We start from the raw sequence: 17,851 nt of genomic DNA on the forward strand, positions 1-17,851 counted from the left end.
TGGGGGGAGAGGGGCGTGTTCATCTCCTGGCCAGAAGTTGGCAGCGCAATAGCCAAGACGCCACTGAGGAACAGGGTGGAGAGAAGGCAATTGTGTATGCCTTGTCCTTTTGAGTTCCTTGCAAACTTGAAAAAAAAGTATCTTCTGCTTTGGAACTCGTGTTCGCGGCAGACAACGGGAACAGACTCTTCCACTTGTTGCAGCTTGTCTTTGCACAACCTTCAAGTGAACCCGACCACACCCAGACTCACTTATTCACATGCTTCTGCCTTCTGTGTGGCATTCCATAAAACAACAATCAGTTCATAATAATCACCCTGGGCACAGCTAACATTGCATTTTGGTTAAAAGGAAGCACCATTAAATCAAGCATGTATAATTGCAAAGAGCCGTGCCTTCAGTAAGCCATGAGCTCAGAACTCCGTCTAGGTTCTCACATTGCCCACAATGTGCCATTCATGAATGGCCCATGGTCTCAGCATGTATCATATACAACAAGATGATTATGTTTTATTGTGGTATATATTTGAACATTTATCTTGATCTTGTTATGTGTGTGTGTGTGTGTGTGTGTGTGTGTGTATTTTTGTATGTGGGGTAAGTTGTAAGCCACTTCAAATGGTGGGGAATGAAGACTGCAGTCAATGCATAAAAACTTGCAAGTTTGTTCTGATTTGAATGGACACATTCAATGGTATTCATCATTAGATGACTTCTGTGTCATAAGGAAACTACATATTTTCCCAGTCGTACCCACATTGGCACATTAATATAATAGTACATTGATAAGTAAATCAGTTATTGATTTAAACATTTTATACCACCTTTCCACCCAGTCAGGGTCCACAAGGCAGCAGACAGAAAAACATTAGAGCAATTAAAAATACAGTTAAAATTATAAAATAATTCAGACACGTAAACACTAGAAATAGGGGTGGCCAAACTGTGTGGCTCTTTAACACACTTTGTGTGGCTCTCGAGCCACCCAACCACGTTGGACATTTGTCTCTTTAAATCACTTCTCCAAGCCTAGCCGGCAGCTTGCAAAATGCATTTAAAGTTAAAAGTTGCTTTCTTTCCCTCTTCCCTTCCCATCCATTTGCCTCCCTCCCTCCCTTCTTTCCTTCCTTTCTTCTTTCCTTCCTTCTCTCAAAGTCTTGACATTTCTTCTGTGTGGCTCTTATGTTAAGCAGATTTGGCCACCCATGCACTAGAAAGAGTGATGGTAATCATTACTAGGAACATGCCAGATGAAACAAAAAAGTCTTCACCTGCTGGTGAAAGGCACCAATAGAGGGAGACAGGCAGATCTCCTTGTGAAGGGAGTTCAAATGTTTTGGTGCCACGATGGAGAAGGCCCTGTCTCAGGTTGTCACCTGTCTGGCTTCAGATGCTGTGGTCAACTGAAGCATGCCCTCTGAAGATGAGAAGGATCGATGCTATTGAAAGCTGCCTGGAGGTCTAGGAAAATAAACTCCACCAAAGCCCCACCAGTGATATAGGGGGAGAGAGTGGCTACTTTGGGGACAGGGAAAATGCAATGAAACCCACATTGTGGATACCCCGTTGCTGGTGCGCTGCATTGTTAGCCACAATGGCAGTAGGGAAACCCCAGAAAAGCATCCCCTTCAATAATGTCTAAATTGAACCCATGTCTTTTCCCCCCAAAAAAAGGTCAAGAATAACCATGTACATCTGTGACATGTAGGAAAAAGGTTCTTTTTGAAAATCATATCATACAATTAACACTTCTGTGCCCATGTTTATGACGCCAAACCTCTTCTGCAGTGCATACTCAAGGTAAACATGCATCTTCTCTCCCGCAGCTTTCAGCCGTGCCCCTGTACCCATGGCGGTGGTCCGGAGGGAACTATCCTGTGAAAGCTACCCTATAGAACTCCGGTGCCCGGGAACAGATGTTATTATGATTGAAAGTGCCAACTACGGCAGGACGGATGATAAAATCTGCGACTCTGATCCTGCTCAGATGGAGAATATCCGCTGTTATCTGCCAGATGCCTATAAGATTATGACTCAAAGGTAGGTATTTGACGTTCCCTGCCTGGTGGATTTTGTTTTAATCTGGCTCGCTGTTTATGAACCTCTCTGTTTGCATGGGGATGTGCCGGCGCTCGGAGCCTGCGTGCGCATTGACGTCGGAGGGACTTTACAGTGCTGAAATCATTTTTTTAAAAGAATGACTGCAACCCAAATATTTGTCATACCACAAGGCTGCAGCCCAAATCTGGTTGGTTGCTTTCCATCAGTGTTGGATAGCTTGCCTCCCGATTTCTATGCTTTCGGCTTCCAAGAGCTCTTCTAAGCTGATGACCAACTCTAGAGAGACTAGTTTGGCTTTTTTTGCTACAAGCCACAACGGCCCTGTGAGGCAGAACGCCAGCTTGAGATTTCAGTGTGTTTCGGTGGCCCCAGGAGGATGCTGGAGGCTCGCTTATTTCTCTCCTTTCCCCAGCACTTTTCTCTTGTTCGCAGCTGTTTGAAACCCTGTTTGACCACTGTCAGCCCTCGTAAAGCAAATTAGGGGGTGTTTTGATATAAGGATGTATCCAAGAGCTTTTTTCTCAGAACCCAGGGAGAGATGCTGCAAATTTGATTGGATTTATTAGATTTATATCCTGCCCTCCCCGCCAAAGCAGCTCAGGGCGGCTCACAGAAATAAAATAGCAATAAAACATTAATAATACATTTAAAATAATACAACATTCAGTAATATAACAGCTAAAAAACAGTTTGGTGCTAATATTGTTAATGTCGGATGGCATTCAGTGCTCGTAGGTATCCTTTTATTACGATATCAGGAATTCAGTCAAAGGCTTGCCGGAATAAAGTTGTCTTACAAGCCTTGCGGAACTAGGCGAAGTCCCGCAAGGCTCTAACCTCCGCCAGTAATTGGTTCCACCAATAGGGGGCAGTGATCAAGAAGGCTCTCTCCTTGGTGGATTTTAGTCTTGCCTCTCTCAGCCCGGGGATGGACAGTAGATTTTGCGTTCCAGAGCTAAGTACTCTCAGGGGAACATGTGGGGAGAGATGGGCCCTAAGGTAAGCAGGTCCTCGGCCATAGTGGATATGCAAGTGAAATTGTGTATTGCCATCTTTTGTGGGTGAGAACGGAACAGCAGAATAGGAAGATATTGTCTGATAATGTAACTTTTTTTGTATTTTTTTTTGTGTGTGTGTGTGTTTGTGTATGTGTGTTTGAACCTGGAAGTCATGTCGAACTCTAGTGACTGACCTCTTCTGGGAGGTGGCTGAATAGAGCCTACTGGGAGGTGGTTGAATAGACCCTACCCCTGCCTTCTGACTGGGTATTTCAAAGAAGTCTCCCATCCAAACATTAACCACAATTGACCCTGCTTAGCTTCTGAGATCTGATGAGATCAGGCTTAGCTGGGCTGTGCAGGTCAGGACTCCTAATAACGTAACATATTTAGGTTTCTACAGAGCAAAATGAAGGCAATCCTGTTCAATAGACTGTCAAGAATAAGATCTTGCCATGAATGTCCTATTGATACTTTGCTGTGCAATGGTAACTTTTGCTTTGTTTTGACTGGTTCGTGACACAGGCCAAAGCAGGGCCACCAGCAAGGGAGGGCCCCATCTTGGCCAGAGGACAGTAGCTGCTCAGATCTCTCTTGTCATGCCCCCCAGCTGGGAGCACTCTATCCCATTAGGCAGCTGTTCCGTAGGCGCTTGTTGAAAGTGAACTGCTTCGTTCCAGAGGAGGGACAAAGCTCTTTTTCTTTCCCCTTTTTTCATACTGTAAAATTGTAAATATTTGTTCAGTTTCCTCAGAGCCCTAGCAATAGGGCAGGGTATAAATCTGGCTGAATTAAACTGTCAGGAAATGGGCCATAAAGAAGAGAGGAGGACGGCTGTTTATTTCTGAGTTCCAAAAGGCCAGATGCAGTGAGACCAGGCTGTACCAAAGTCCATTTAAATTATGTATTAGGAAGTGCCTTCTGATTGAAATACCTGCTGGCCAGCCAGCTATGGATGGGTTTGGTGTTCCTTTGCACCAGGGGTGGCCAGCGGTAGCTCTCCAGATGGTTTTTTTTTTGCCTACAACTCCCATCAGCCCCAGCCATTGGCCATGCTGGCTGGGGCTGATGGGAGTTGTAGGCAAAAAACATTTGGAGAGCTACCGTTGGACGCCCCTGCTTTATACTGAGGGTTTTTAAAACAAAGAGCTGATAGTTAATGGAATTTTTACCACTGGCACATAAGCCCAAGACAGCTGTGTGCATTCTGCCCCAGCAGAGGGTGTGCGTATGCCAGGGGTGTCAAACTCATTTGCTATGATCTGACATATACGAGACTTTGTTGCACCAGGCCATGTGCGTCATAAAATGTACGGCAGGAAGCAGAGATACAAACTTTGTAAAGGACACAGAGATGCTCTCTCGCTCGCTTGCTCTTTTTTTTAAAAAAAGGTGCTTTCTTTGTATCTCTCTTGTGGGATTGAGGGAACTGAGCAGAGGAAGATTTGATTTCTCAGAGGATGAGGAAGGGGAGGAGCCTCAGCCTATAGAAGCTTGGCTGAGTAGCTCTGCTGTTGTTGATTGAGAGAGCTTGGCAAAGCAAGCTCTCCCTCCCCCCTTCCTCCCCAAGGGAAGAGTCTCAGCCAATGGAGAAAACTATTCTGTAGCTCCTGTGTGATTGAGCAGACCTGTGATGCAGAAGGAAGCAGATTTGCTTGAGGGCCTGATAGGAGCCCTCCAAGGGCCTGCTTTGGCCCCTGGGCCACATGTTTGACACCCATGGTGTATGCCATGTAAAATCAGCTGCCCCTCAGTACAGAACTAGACTTGAAAGCATCCATGGGTCCAGCCTGTAGATGCCATCATGTTTAACTTGTCCCTCAATCTTAGTCACTGCCCTGACATGCTCCTAAGAAGCTTGCACTGGTTTGCCATCCGATGTGAATGGCCCTGAGTGTCCAGTTCTGTGCAGCATTCATCAAATTCACCTCTTTGATGTAACTCAAATTAGGCTTTATTTTTGAATGATATGCATGTTCACAGCAAAGACATACTTTGCTGAACTGAGGGGCATTGGTCATTTCGCACCTTTATAGATTATGAGTCGCAGTGCTTCTGGTGGGCTTAATATTCAAAGACAGACACCTTAGTCATCCCTCCTCCCGCCCGCCCCCAACACAGTCTTTTCCCAAAGCAAAAGTTAGAAGCTCCAGCCAGTGAGATGTGGCCTTCACATCTCTTACAATAATGCATGTCGTCAGCTGGGGTAGAATGGTTATTATACATCATTACAAAAGTATGGAAAAAGATAATGCAAAGCAAGCACAGGCAGTATAATGGAAAAGATGAAAGCAGGCTTTCACAGCCGACACAAATATGGCAAGACGCAGTTCTTGAGGCTGAGATGATATGGATGTTCTCTCTCTGGGGCCCTCTGCAGTGGCCCATGGCGTCACAGTTTGATGCTGTTCCATGTGCAAACCAACCACCTGTGGCCACAGTGGGCACATGTATAATTGGGGGGGGGGGGGGCAAGGACTCAGAGGACAGAATACATTGTTGATAGATAGCCTTGGTATAAGTTATTGGTATATGCTTTCTCAAAGGATTGCTGTCCGATATTTTGTGTTCCTCCTTTGGACATTCCTCGTTGGGCCTCATAAATATTGATATCGCAGGAAAAAAATGTATTGTGAAACCATATAGCCGTTATAAGAAGAATATTGAATTTTGCTACACATTGCAAAACGTTCTGTACCAGTTGTCACGGCTCAAGAACAGGAATTGATCATGCACTGGTCTATATTCTACATTGGTCTTCTGATTTTCTCAGATCTGCTTTCTTGGTGTAAAGCTAGCAGTGGACAAGACTGTACTTACAAACCGATTGAAAGAGTGTTCGGATCAACTGATCTGTAAGGCTCATCCGGTGTTCGAAAAACAGGTCTTTGCACTTTAACTATTTTCTACTGAGTCAAACACCTCTTAAATGTGGGTTGATGATTTGTTTGCCAGAATAACTGATTGAAAATAATGGATTGAATGATCAAAAAACTGTGTGAAAAAGGATGCTGGGCTAGATGCACCACTGATCTGATCCGGCAAGGCCCTTCTGATGCTCTTTACTGTTCAGAATGAATAACAGAAGCATGTAGTTTTCCTTCCACTCTATGGTAACATTCAGATGGTAGATAGCAGGCCTCAGATTCAGCAGGAGCTCACAGGAGCACAGGGGAACCTTTCTGAGAGTTCCACCTCCTTCTTCTGAGACTTCCACCTCCTTGTCCATTGAATAGTATGTGCAGCTGCATAACAATCCCTGGATGAGCTTCACCACCTATTTTTGTACAAAATGACTCCTGGTTCCCCCTCATCCTCCCCACCTTGTCCATTGAATAGTGGGTGCAGCTGCATAACAATCCTTAGATGAGCTCTACCATCTGTTTTTCTACAAAGCGACCCCTGGTGGGTAGTAACCATTGTTGATGTACAATCACAGTTTATTGGATTGCTTGGGTTATGCATGCACCAACCACAGAATTTGAACCAACATTCCCCGATGTGGCACCAATGGGTGCCATGGTACCCCCCCCCACACACACACACAGTACTTCCTCTGCTGCCTGCTGAGCTTTTCAGAAAGTGAGCACAGCCTTTGTAAGTCATAGCTTGTTATCAGATGCCCTCTTTCAAATGAAAGGGTTTTCCATGGATGCAGTAGCAGCAGCAGCTGCTGGAGAATCAGAAGGACTTGTAAGTATCCAGTATTGTGTTTCCATTCTTCTTTCAGGCTTTCCTCCCCCCTTCCTATTCCTTCTCTTTTCCTTTCCTTCTCCCAGGCTTCCCTTCACTTTTTACAATTCCTTCTGTGATTCTTTTGAGAAGGGAGGCTCTCCCTCCTGCGGCAACTATTTTGGGATGACTCTCACCACTACCCCCCAAAAAATCCATAGGTGCCTACAGGTTGTGGACCCCTGACTGGATCAGTTAAGAGCATGTATATCTTCCGAAGACTCCTAATGTAGCCCCCCCACATTTCCCTTTGTGTTTTTCTGGGGTCTGTTGACTCCAAGGAGAAAAACTGGGGGTGTTCAGTGGGCTGCAGTGAATTTGGGGATCAGTAAACAAAACACCAGGGAGCCCCATGGTGCAGAGTGGTAAGCTGCAATACTGCAGTGCAAGATCTGTTCATGACCTGAGTTCGATCCCAGAGGAAGCTGGATTCAGGTAGCCAGCTCCAAGTTGACTCAGCCTTCCATACTTCCGAGGTTGGTAAAATGAGTACCCAGCTTGCTGGGGGGGGTGAAATTGTAGAAGGCAATGGCAAACCACCCTGTAACAAACAGTCTGCCAAGAAAACATCATGATGTGACGTCAGCCCATGGGTCAGTAATGACCCGGTGCTTGCACCTTTACCATTTTAAGCAAAACACCACCCCTCTTCTGAAAACTTGAGTGATTGGATACAGGTTGTTACTTAAAATCAGCTACATTGGAGTCCGTGTGCTGCTGTTGCACACATATTCATTGCACACGTTATTGCACATAATCCACCATTGGTGAACACTCACCGTGCTTGCACATGCTCAGATGTCAGTGGGCTAAATGATGGCTGGTGGTCCAGCAGCAAAATATGATAGTTTGAAGATTCAGAGAGACAAACAAGGCAACTTCTGCCACCTCCAGGCTTCAACCTCCCTCCTCCCAGGAGGATGCAGGCAAACATGGGAGGATCTCCTGTATGTGGTTTTGGAATGAAAAATTCAGCAGTAATGTGTCTGGATAGGGAACAGGTTTGAGATGTAGAGAACAGACATGGCAAAGCATTGTTAGTCTGTACATACACAACGTATCTGAAAACAGACACCCTGCACAGGGCTTTTTTTTGCAGCAGGAACTCCTTTGCATATTAGGCCACACCACCCTGATGCAGCCAATCCTCCAAGAGCTTACAGGGCTCTTCTTACATCAGGAGGGTGTAGCCTAATATGCAAAGGAGTTCCTGCTACAAAAAAAGCCCTAACCCTGTGATTTTGTAAAGGCTTGAGACATAGGGAACAGTGTCAGCTGTGTTGAACCAGCACTTTAGAAGCAGTCCCTATAAACTGGAGCATTTTGTTGGCGGGAAGTTGAAGCTAATCTCATCACATGTTGAGCCGCATCATTTCCAGGGACATAAGAGAGCAGTTTTTTGGAACACTCCCTTTCAGGCAGTTTCTACCGGCCACACTGTCAAGTCTTGTTAGCATATGGTGACAGGGACATTATTTAAAAAGGTGGCTTTCTTTTCTGATTTATTGTTTTTGCATACGGTGATATTTCAAATTGGAGAAGAACATCGTTTTAATATAACAAGCGGCTGCTTCATACGCTCAGCGTGGCTGTTGTTTTATTCAGTTCCTGTAAAATTACGGCGACCCTGCGGTTTAAACAAATAAAAGGGCTGCCTGACAGGTTGTCACCGTTTCTGATGACTCCCGACATGTTTGAAAGTAACTGCAGCTGATTTCGGAGATTGTTGTGGATGCCCTCTGAAGGACTTCTCTCCTGCCTCTTCCCCATGGCCTCACTCATTCCCTCCCCCCCCCCTAGGAAAAATGGCTTCAGGTTTATAGTGCCAGAAAAGGAGATTTCTCTAGTTACGGAATGAAATCCATGACCTCTATCCTTCCCCTCTTCCTGTGTGTTGGAAGACATGTCGAAGCTGCTTCTGTCTTCGCTTCTGCAGAACGTTTGAGGCTTGTTGAACACAGCAGCTGCTAATTAGTACCTGTGGAGGGACACTTCAGATGAGAAAGAGATGTCGCTGACACGTTATTCCGCCATCTGAAGGAGGTGTGCTGCATGTATCATCAAGTCTGCCATGGATGGGTGTAGGAATGTGGAACAGCCACATCTTTTTAGGGCAAGGGAAAGGATGGACGTGTGCTGGGGGCGATGCTGCAGTGAAACTAGGCCTGGGGGTGGGTGGGATTTGCTAGGGCTGCGAGCAGAAGTCGCTTAACCTCCACAGTGGACAAGTTTCTAAGGTCAGCCATGCAATTGGCTATTCTTCCTGGGGAGAATAACTGTTTATTATAGTTGAGCAACAGGCTAAACAAGGTGCCCTGTGATTTTGCAATGATTTCAGAGAGAGAAAGAATTTGTGTTTAAAAAACCACCTCTCTAGGTAGGCAGATGGCCCACGGTTTGCCTATGTTGGTTTTGTGCTAGCTTGGTTAATTGTGATTGCCATTATTTGTACATGCAGTTTGCACATATATGTGTTGCTATTGGTATACATGTATACTAATACCATCACGCAGCCCCCACCTGCTGATCAGGGCCACACCAACACTAAGTAGGTCTTTCTTCAACCGTAAATACATATAATGGGGTTTATATCCCCCTCCCCAAACAGAATTGTGTTGTCTGTGTTATTCACAGAACAACACAGTTAGAAAGTCACTTCAGCTCAGCATCAATGTCACTGCAGCCGCATCTACAGCAACTGCGGATGCCAGCATCTGCTGTAGACCCGGGCTGGATGCTGGAAGCCACCGTAGATTGAGTGGTAGGTGGGTGGAGGAGATGGGACTTCCCCATATCACAAGCCCACCTCTCTATATATGTGCCTTTGCAGTCTCTGTGGCACGGCAGTCTTGATGCTACTGTTTTGCTATGTCCTGTGCGTGAAGAATGTCTGCTGACGTGTGTGTTTGGGTTGAGTTCTGCCTCCAGACTTGGCCAGAAAAGTCATCTCCCTATTTCCCAAGAGGCTTGGGCCTCTTCAGAGTGTAGAGACTCCCCCAAGCCTGACTAGCTGCTCTCCTTCCTGGTCTCTCCCACTTCCTTCAGCTGGGGCCTTTTATCTCCTTCCCCTTTTCCTGCTCACTCCCTTTTTCCTAAGGAGGACTTTGCCCAGAGGAGGCCTTTACTCCATAGGACGCCATTACTGGTTGTCTTTCCTCCTCTCTCATGAAGACCTATGTCGCTCTTCCCTCTGCTGTTGCCTTACTGAGGGAAGAGTTCCTTCTCTCTTCCAGGGCTAGGGCTCACAGTGGTGTGACTTGACCCCCAGCAACAGGATTGGGGGGCATTTCATGCGGCTTCAGGAAGGGGAAGGTGGGAAGGTCATTCGGCTTCAGGAAGGGGAAGGTCTGTGGACCAAATTCCTTGAAACTGCAGGGACATCTATTCTGGATCCATCTATATGCCAGTGATGGCTTGTGAGATGATCACCAGGCAAAGTATGTGCTGGTGAAACATGGAGGTTTTGGATCTTCTTGGCATTTCAGGACAGGAGAAAGTGCTCCAAAGCAGTAACTATGTTCATGAGAAAATGTCTGCTGGGGATTATAGTGACTGTTATAATGTGCTGCCTTTGATGTCAGACAAATGGAGGGTGTGTGTGTGGATCTGTGAGATCCTGACAGATATAACTGGAGATGGCACTGCTATTTGTTTTGCTGGTATTATTATCCTTGTTCATTAATGACTGGTTATTATACTGATTATTTGTATCTGTATGATGTACTAACCCCATGTTGTAATTGTTCCTTCTAAGCTGAGTTAGTGTGAGCTGGCTCACAGTTTTTCAGCCTCTGACTCACACATTTTTGTCTTAGCTCAGGAAGGATGGCCCCAGAGCAAATGAATTTATGCAGTAGCTCACAACTTTAAAGCCAGTAGCTCACAAAGTAGAATTTTTGCTCACAAGACTCCACAGCTTAGAGGGAACATTGGTTGTAATTGTATTCACGAATAGTAACACCCATTGGTTTCTTTAGACATTTAGTGTTCTGTACGTAGTGGGATGTTCCAGGCCTGCAAGTGGAAGAGGAGTTCAGGAAGACAGCTCTAATCTGGTCTCTTTGGGTAACGCTGATAAGGACCAACTGAAAAGGGAAGAGTACGTGGAATGTGACCTTGACGGGAAGTAACACTGGGGCCTGAGAAAGAACTTTATATTAATCAATTCAAATGACTTTGGTGGGTGCGATAAAAAGGGGAGCTGTTACTTTGTAAGGTATAATTGCTAGGGGACTGCCAAAACCACTTCAGTCTGGCAAGACACAGTCTTGTGAATGCAAGCGGATAATGGTTGCTACCTGATCTATTAATAAAGCTTCTTCTGCCTATACTAGAAAATAGTTCTCACTAGAGTATCTGGGCAAAACCTTACAGATCCATGACAACACAACACAACTTCTGACAGGGGGAAATAGGCAGGGATGAAAGAGGGCTGATATTCCACTACGACATAAGAGATGTAATTGATCAAACTCGGGGGGGGGGGGGGGGGGGAGGACGTAGCAGAGTTAGACCACTTGCAGTGTCAGTCAAAAGAGAGTGGAGTGGACTATTGTATTGTTTTATGGAAATATTTCCATAATATGTATGGAAATGTTTCTATATATTTAATTTTAATATGTTTGTAAACTGCTAATGTTTTTAAACTGTTGTTAGCTGCCCTGAGCCTGTCGGGGGAGGGCGGGATATAAATCTGATAGGTAGGTAGATAGATAGATGGATCGATAGATAGATAGATAGATAGATAGATAGATAGATAGATAGATAGATAGATAGATAGATAGATAGATAGATAGATAGATAGATAGATAGCTAGCCAATGCTGTTTGTGCTTAGGGGCTCCACCTCACCCTCTTCCAGAATTTTCACTGTGCCATTCTCACATCTCATTTTTCCCAAGGGAGGGCATTTGCTGGAACTTTGTGTGAAAGGGGCTTCATATACACAAAAAAGGCACTCTTCAGTACAGCTGCTTTCTGTGCAGCCATCTTCCGGTTGGCTGTAATCTTGAATTTAAGAGGCCTTTTAACTCAGTTTGGCCTAAGCTTATCACGGTTTGGGACCGGTTTGGCCATGGTCACTTCTTGGATGGGAGACCACCCAGGAAGTCCAGGGTTGCTACGCAGAGGCAGGCAGTGACAAGCCACCTCTGTTCATCTCATGTGTGGAATATCCTATGGATGGGGTTGCTTCCAGTCCCTGGCAACTCAATGGGACGTTCTTTCTTTTCCTGTTGACTCGCTAAACCATTTCTGCGTTCAGCTTTTGTATTAATGCCATGCTGCAGTTACGATGGTCAAGCTTCAGAGAGCGGCAGATGGTTTTCGAACTTCAGATCCGCTCTCCTGGCCAGATGGAACGAGGGGCTGAACTTGCCTAGAGCTTTTGCCAGTACCATCATAAATTCTTGTATATTTTCCAAGAGCTTAATTTAAAATGAGGACCTATTTTGTGAAATCTTCATCAGATTTGCTTTTAGGGAAATCGTAAGGAAAGGAGCATGTTAATCTCTGGTTCGCTGTAATTCTTGATAGTTACCTGGGTCAGAGAAATCATCCTCTCTCTCCAGGGATTTCATTAGCTCCTAGTGATGCCCGACTGCCTGCATAGTTATGTTCAGAGATTAATCATAATCCTTGATTGGCTGAGAATGTTTGAGGAGGATTGAAACAGAAGAAAACTGGCTGCTAATCATCATAAAGATAACTAAAAGAAAGAAGAACAGCTTTTCAGCCAACCCACCCCCCGCTGACTCTAGAGAACATTTGTATCAGTCCAGATATTTCTCTCTTTGTGGGACACGAGCAGGCCTTATTTTGGGCAGGAGCTCAAAGGAGCAGAGCTCCGGAACCTCTAAATTTGATTGCGCTCTTTCTTTCCTAGGAAAGGTCCCCTGTGCAAGCACCAGTTGTTTTTGACTCTGGGGTGACGTTGCTTTCACAACATTTTCACGGCAGACTTTTTACAGGGTGGTTTGCCATTGCCTTCCCTAGTCATTACACTTTCCCCCCAGCAAGCTGGGTACTCATTTTACTGACCTCGGAAGTTTGGAAGGCTGAGTCAACCTTGAGTTGGCTACCTGAACCAGCTTCCACTGGGATCGAACTCAGGTCATGAGCAGAGGGCTCCAACTGTAGTACTTCAGCTTTACCACTCTGCGCCACGGGGCTCTCTTCTTTCCTAACCCACCCCCAAAAATACTTTCTTCTGGGCTCCATTGTTCAAAACCCCTCTGAGAATTCTGCTGAACTCTTAAGATTTGACAAACTTTCTAATATTTTCCCCCACCAAAAATGGGGAAATAATCAAAACATAGAAAGCAGACATGTGGAAATCTTCATCGTGCCACTGTGGCCACATAGGAGAAAGAAATTTTTAGAAGTATGGTGGGAGTAAGGTTTTATGATGGCAGTTATAATTCAAGAAGCATTTGAAGGTAGATGCTGAGCTGATGCAATTTAGTACACCTTCGGTGATGTCAGGGTGTGTGGCATATGCAAATGAGTTATGCAAATGAGTTGCGCTAATGAGTTCTGGCATCTCTTTTTCTACGAAATGACCCCTGGACATGGGAATGAATCAGTTCTGTGAAGGAGGCATTCAGAGGGCTGGTTTTGTTCCAGCACATTTCTTTTGCATTTTAATGGACCAAGACAGCTGTTTTGTGATTCCACACCTTTTACTTATTTACTTCATTATTCCTTTTCTTTGTTTCTACCCTGCCTTTATCCCCAGTCATTCTGCTCTCCCCCATCTTGTCTTCGCAGCAGTAACCCTGTGAGGGAAGTTGAAATGAGAGGATGGGACTGGCTCAAGGCCACCCAGCCAACTTCCATGGCAGAGTGGGGATTCCACATCCGAATCTGATGCCCTAACCCAGGGGTGTCAAACATGCCGTTCAGAGGCCAGATCAGGCCCCTGGAGGGCTCCTATCAGGCCCCCGAGCAACTTACTGTCATCTGCCTCCTCCTGCCTATATCTTGCTTCCTTCTGCATAACAGTTTACTTTGCCAGGCTCTTTCATTTGCACAGCAGAGTTACGGAGCCAAGCCTGTATTCCTTCTTTTGGCTGAGGCTCTTCCCCCCAGCCCCCTGGGGAAGGAAGGAAAGAGCCAGAGCTTCCTTTGCCCAGTTCCCTGGATCCCATGGGAGAAATACAAAGAAAGCAATCTTTAAGAACAATGAGTGGTAATGTTTTAAGCATGTTTTAAAGTTTTTAAAAATATATATTTGGCTGTGTTCTTTATAAAATTTATATCTCTGCTACCTAATCTTGAATAGGTACACACATGGCCCAGACCGACATGGCTTGGCCCAACCAGACATGACCTGGCCCAACAAGGTCTCATATATGTCAGATGCGGCCCTCATAACAAATGAGTTTGACACCCCTGCCCTAACCACTATACCTCACTAGTTCTCAGTATGTAGGTCGAGTGATGATGATGAAGAACAGTTGGTTGTTATAATCCCACCTTTCTTCTTCTTGAGAACTAGTTCGGTGTAGTGGTTGAGTGAGTGGACTCTTATCTGGGGGAACTGGGTTTTGATTCCCCACTCCTTCACATACAACGTCTGGAGTGACCTTGGGTCAGTTATAACTCTGTCCGGGCTGTTCTCTCAAGAGCAGTTTCTGTCAGTTTTCTCAGCCCCACCTACCTCACGGGGTGTCTGTTGTGGGGAGGGGAAGGGAAAGGAGATTGTAAGCCACTCTGGGACTTCTTTGGATAGTGAAGGGTGGAGTGCAAATCCAATATCATCTTCTTCTACCCTAAGGAGTCTCAAAGTGGCTTAAAATCTTCCCTTCCTTTCCCTGCAATAGGCACCTTGTGAGGTAGGTGGGGCTGAGAGAATTCTGAGAGAACTGTGACTGGCCCAAGGTCACCCAGCAGGTGTCATTGTGGAGGAGTGGGGAATCATAGAAGCATAGAGCTGGAAGGGGCCATGCAGGCCATAGTCCAACCCCCTGCTCAGTGCAGGATGAGCCGGAGGAAGAACATCACTGACAAGTGTTCGTTCAGTCACTGCTTCAAGACTGCCAGTGAGGGGGACCTCACCACTTCTGTAAAGAGCTGATTCCATTGCTGAACAACTCTTACTGTAGAAAAAGTAAAGGGGTAGCTTTCCACCCTTAATTTAAACCTCTTATCGTGAGTCCTCTCCTCTGCTGCCAAGAGGAACAGCTCCCTGTCCTCCTCTAAGTGACAGTCCTTCAGATACTTCAAGAGAGCAATCATGTCCCCCCTCAGCCTCCTCTTCTCCAGACTGAACATTCCCAAGTCCCTCAGCCTTTCCTCATAGGGCATGTTCTCCAGGAATCAAACCCGATTTTCCAGATTAGAGCCTGTCGTTCTTAACCACTACTCCATGCTGGTTCTCACAGGACGTGCCTTGTACAGACAGCTCCCCTGACCACTTTTTTCCTGAATAACTGCGAGGCTGCAATTGAGCACAGGAAGGAGAGGGGGAGACTGAGGTATCAGACCAGCCCGGAAGCTGAGTTAGGTGGCCCGTGTAGGGCTGGGGTTGCTGTAGGAGCCATGACAGCAGCAGGTTTTGAGGGTCACCCAAGTGCCAGTGGACTTCCAGTGTGGGAGGCCACCTGGAAGTTTCCCAGGAAGTCAAATGGCCAACCCCCTGGGGCCCACTGTCATTGTCATGGCAGCCCAAACTCAATCCAGCTGACACTGTGCCACATCCAGCCCTGCAGGGACCTCTGTCCCATCAGCTCATCTTGCTATTGGCCATCCTTGGGACCTGCCATATGTCCTCAGGGAACTTCCCAGGGCCAGGTCAGCCTCTGTGATTGTGCCTGAGGAGAAAGAAGGCCACTAAGAGGCAAAGGATCCAGCCTTATTTGAATGGGCAAGGTGAACAATGGTTTTTCCCTCTAGGCCCAGCAGTCCTTTGATTTACAACACTATAAAATCCTTCTCTTGCATTTGCGCCTCAGGAGAAGTTTTTTATGTTGTAGTAAATCAAAGGATTGCTGGGCACGAGAGAAATGTGAGAGTGAGCTTTTCCAGTTGCCTGTTTGTACCCCTCGTCACTCCTTCTCTTTCCCCCTGGCTTCCCCCCGCTTTTCCCCTTTAATTGTTCTGCATACTACCCCTTGTATGAATTTTTACGCCATCTTGATTTTTGCAGAAATTGTCTTATTGATCTTACTGTTTTTATGGATTTTGAGTAATTATATGTTGTATTTAGTAGGCTTTGAATTGTATATGTTGTCACCCGTTCTGAGCTGGTTTCAGGGACAGCAGGCTATAAATTGAATAAAATAAATTTAATTTGGACACAAATTCCTCACCTGTTGAAGGAGCTGGGATTGGGTTAAATGCCATGGCCATCAAGAGTTTTGTCTGGGCCCCTGCTTCACAAGCACACACATACACACACCGACCCCAACAAGTCCATGCTATCTCCTGTAATATACAGAGGCTGGTATTAACTGCCCCCCTTCTGCCTTTCCGGCCCCCGCTCCCCAAGTCCTGGCAGCCCCTCTTATCACTTGATACCTTTTCTCCCAGGGCTTGACTCAGAGCCTGACAGAAAGTATATGGCAGCTTCCACCTCCTCAGCTCAACACAAGGCGAAGACTAATAGTTTCAGGCAACAGATGCCTAGACATTCCTGGCCAATCACTGACCTGTGTAGGCTGTCTGGTCTTGTATGTTTTAATCCTGGCCTTTGTCCTAGGACTTCAGAGGGGCATGACTGGGACTCCCCTCCTCCATTTTTTCTCGTAACAAAAGCCCTGTGAAGTTGGTTAGGCTGAGAGTGTGAATGACCCAAGATCACCCAGTGAGCCGCCACAGCAGAGAAGGGATTCAAACTCTGGTATCCCCAGCCATAGTCCATAATTTCTACCGGGTAATGGATCAAAGTTGTCCACTGAGATGGTGACAAACAGTATGGAGTGTCTGCCAAAGTCTCGAGGCGGCAGGAGGAAGGTTGCAGGCCTAACTTGCCTGGGAAATTATAGATGTTTGTATACAAATGCTAGAAGTGTTCGAAGTAAAATTGGTGAGTTGGAATGTCTAGTGTTGGGGGAAAACATAGACATTGTGGGAATTTCAGAAACTTGGTGGAATGAGGAGAATCAGTGGGACACGATGATTCCTGGATATAAGTTATATCGGAAGGATAGGGAGGGAAGGGTTGGAGGTGGGGTGGCTCTGTAGAATTAGATTCCCTTCTAGAAATGCTTTGGGTCGAAATAGAGGGCACAAAAGGAAATTTAACTATGGGAGTTTGTTATCGCCCACCAAATCAAAAGATTGAGGACGATTATAATATGATGGAAGGATTAAAGATAGTGGCTAAACGTAAAAACGTGTCATAATACGTGATTTTAACTACCCACAGATTGATTGGGTCGATATGTGTTCAGGTAAAGAGAAAGAGATTGAGTTTCTAGATGCTCTCAATGACTGTGCTAGGAAGCAGATGGTAACAGAAGCTACCAGGGGTGGGGCAATCCTGGAATTGGTCCTAAGTAATGCCCAGGACTTGGTGAGAGATGTAAAAGCGATCGCACCGCTTGGGAGCAGTGACCATAATGTTATTGATTTCACCATTTGTATAAATAGGGAGTTAATAAAAGGGAACACAGGCTGTGGCAAATTAAATGCAAGACTGTGATTAGGCAGGCAAAAAGGGACGATGAGGAGCATATTGCAAAAAACATAAAGACCAACAATAAAAATTTCTTCAAATATATTAGAAGCAGGAAACCAGCCAGGAAGGCAGTGGGGCTCTTGGATGATCAAGGGGTAAAAGGATTACTGAAGGAGGATAGGATTGGGTCAATATGTGTTCAGGTCAAGAGAAAGAGATTGAGTTTCTAGATGCTCTCAATGACTGTGCTATGGAGCAGATGGTAACAGAAGCTACCAGGGGTGGGGCAATCCTGGAATTGGTCCTAAGTAATGCCCAGGACTTGGTGAGAGATGTAAAAGTGATCGCACCGCTTGGGAGCAGTGACCATAACGTTATTGATTTCACCATTTGTATAAATAGGGAGTTGCCCCAAAAGACCAGCACAACCACATTTAACT

At 45.7% G+C, this 17,851-nt stretch overlaps 1 protein-coding gene across 21 annotated transcripts in view; it reads left to right on the top strand.

The window, feature by feature from the left end:
* ADGRL3 (adhesion G protein-coupled receptor L3) overlaps positions 1–17,851 on the top strand; it is an 813,661-nt gene that overhangs the window by 246,550 nt on the left and 549,260 nt on the right. For all 21 annotated transcript variants that reach the window (XM_060236824.1, XM_060236827.1, XM_060236810.1 and 18 more), the window contains exon 3: positions 1,827–2,040. In XM_060236824.1, coding sequence (XP_060092807.1) covers positions 1,827–2,040 — 214 coding nt within the window. The remainder of the gene's footprint in view (positions 1–1,826; positions 2,041–17,851) is intronic.

This window comes from Heteronotia binoei, chromosome 4 (genome assembly GCF_032191835.1).
Source record: "Heteronotia binoei isolate CCM8104 ecotype False Entrance Well chromosome 4, APGP_CSIRO_Hbin_v1, whole genome shotgun sequence".
In the NCBI taxonomy this organism is placed as follows: Eukaryota; Metazoa; Chordata; class Lepidosauria; order Squamata; family Gekkonidae; genus Heteronotia; species Heteronotia binoei.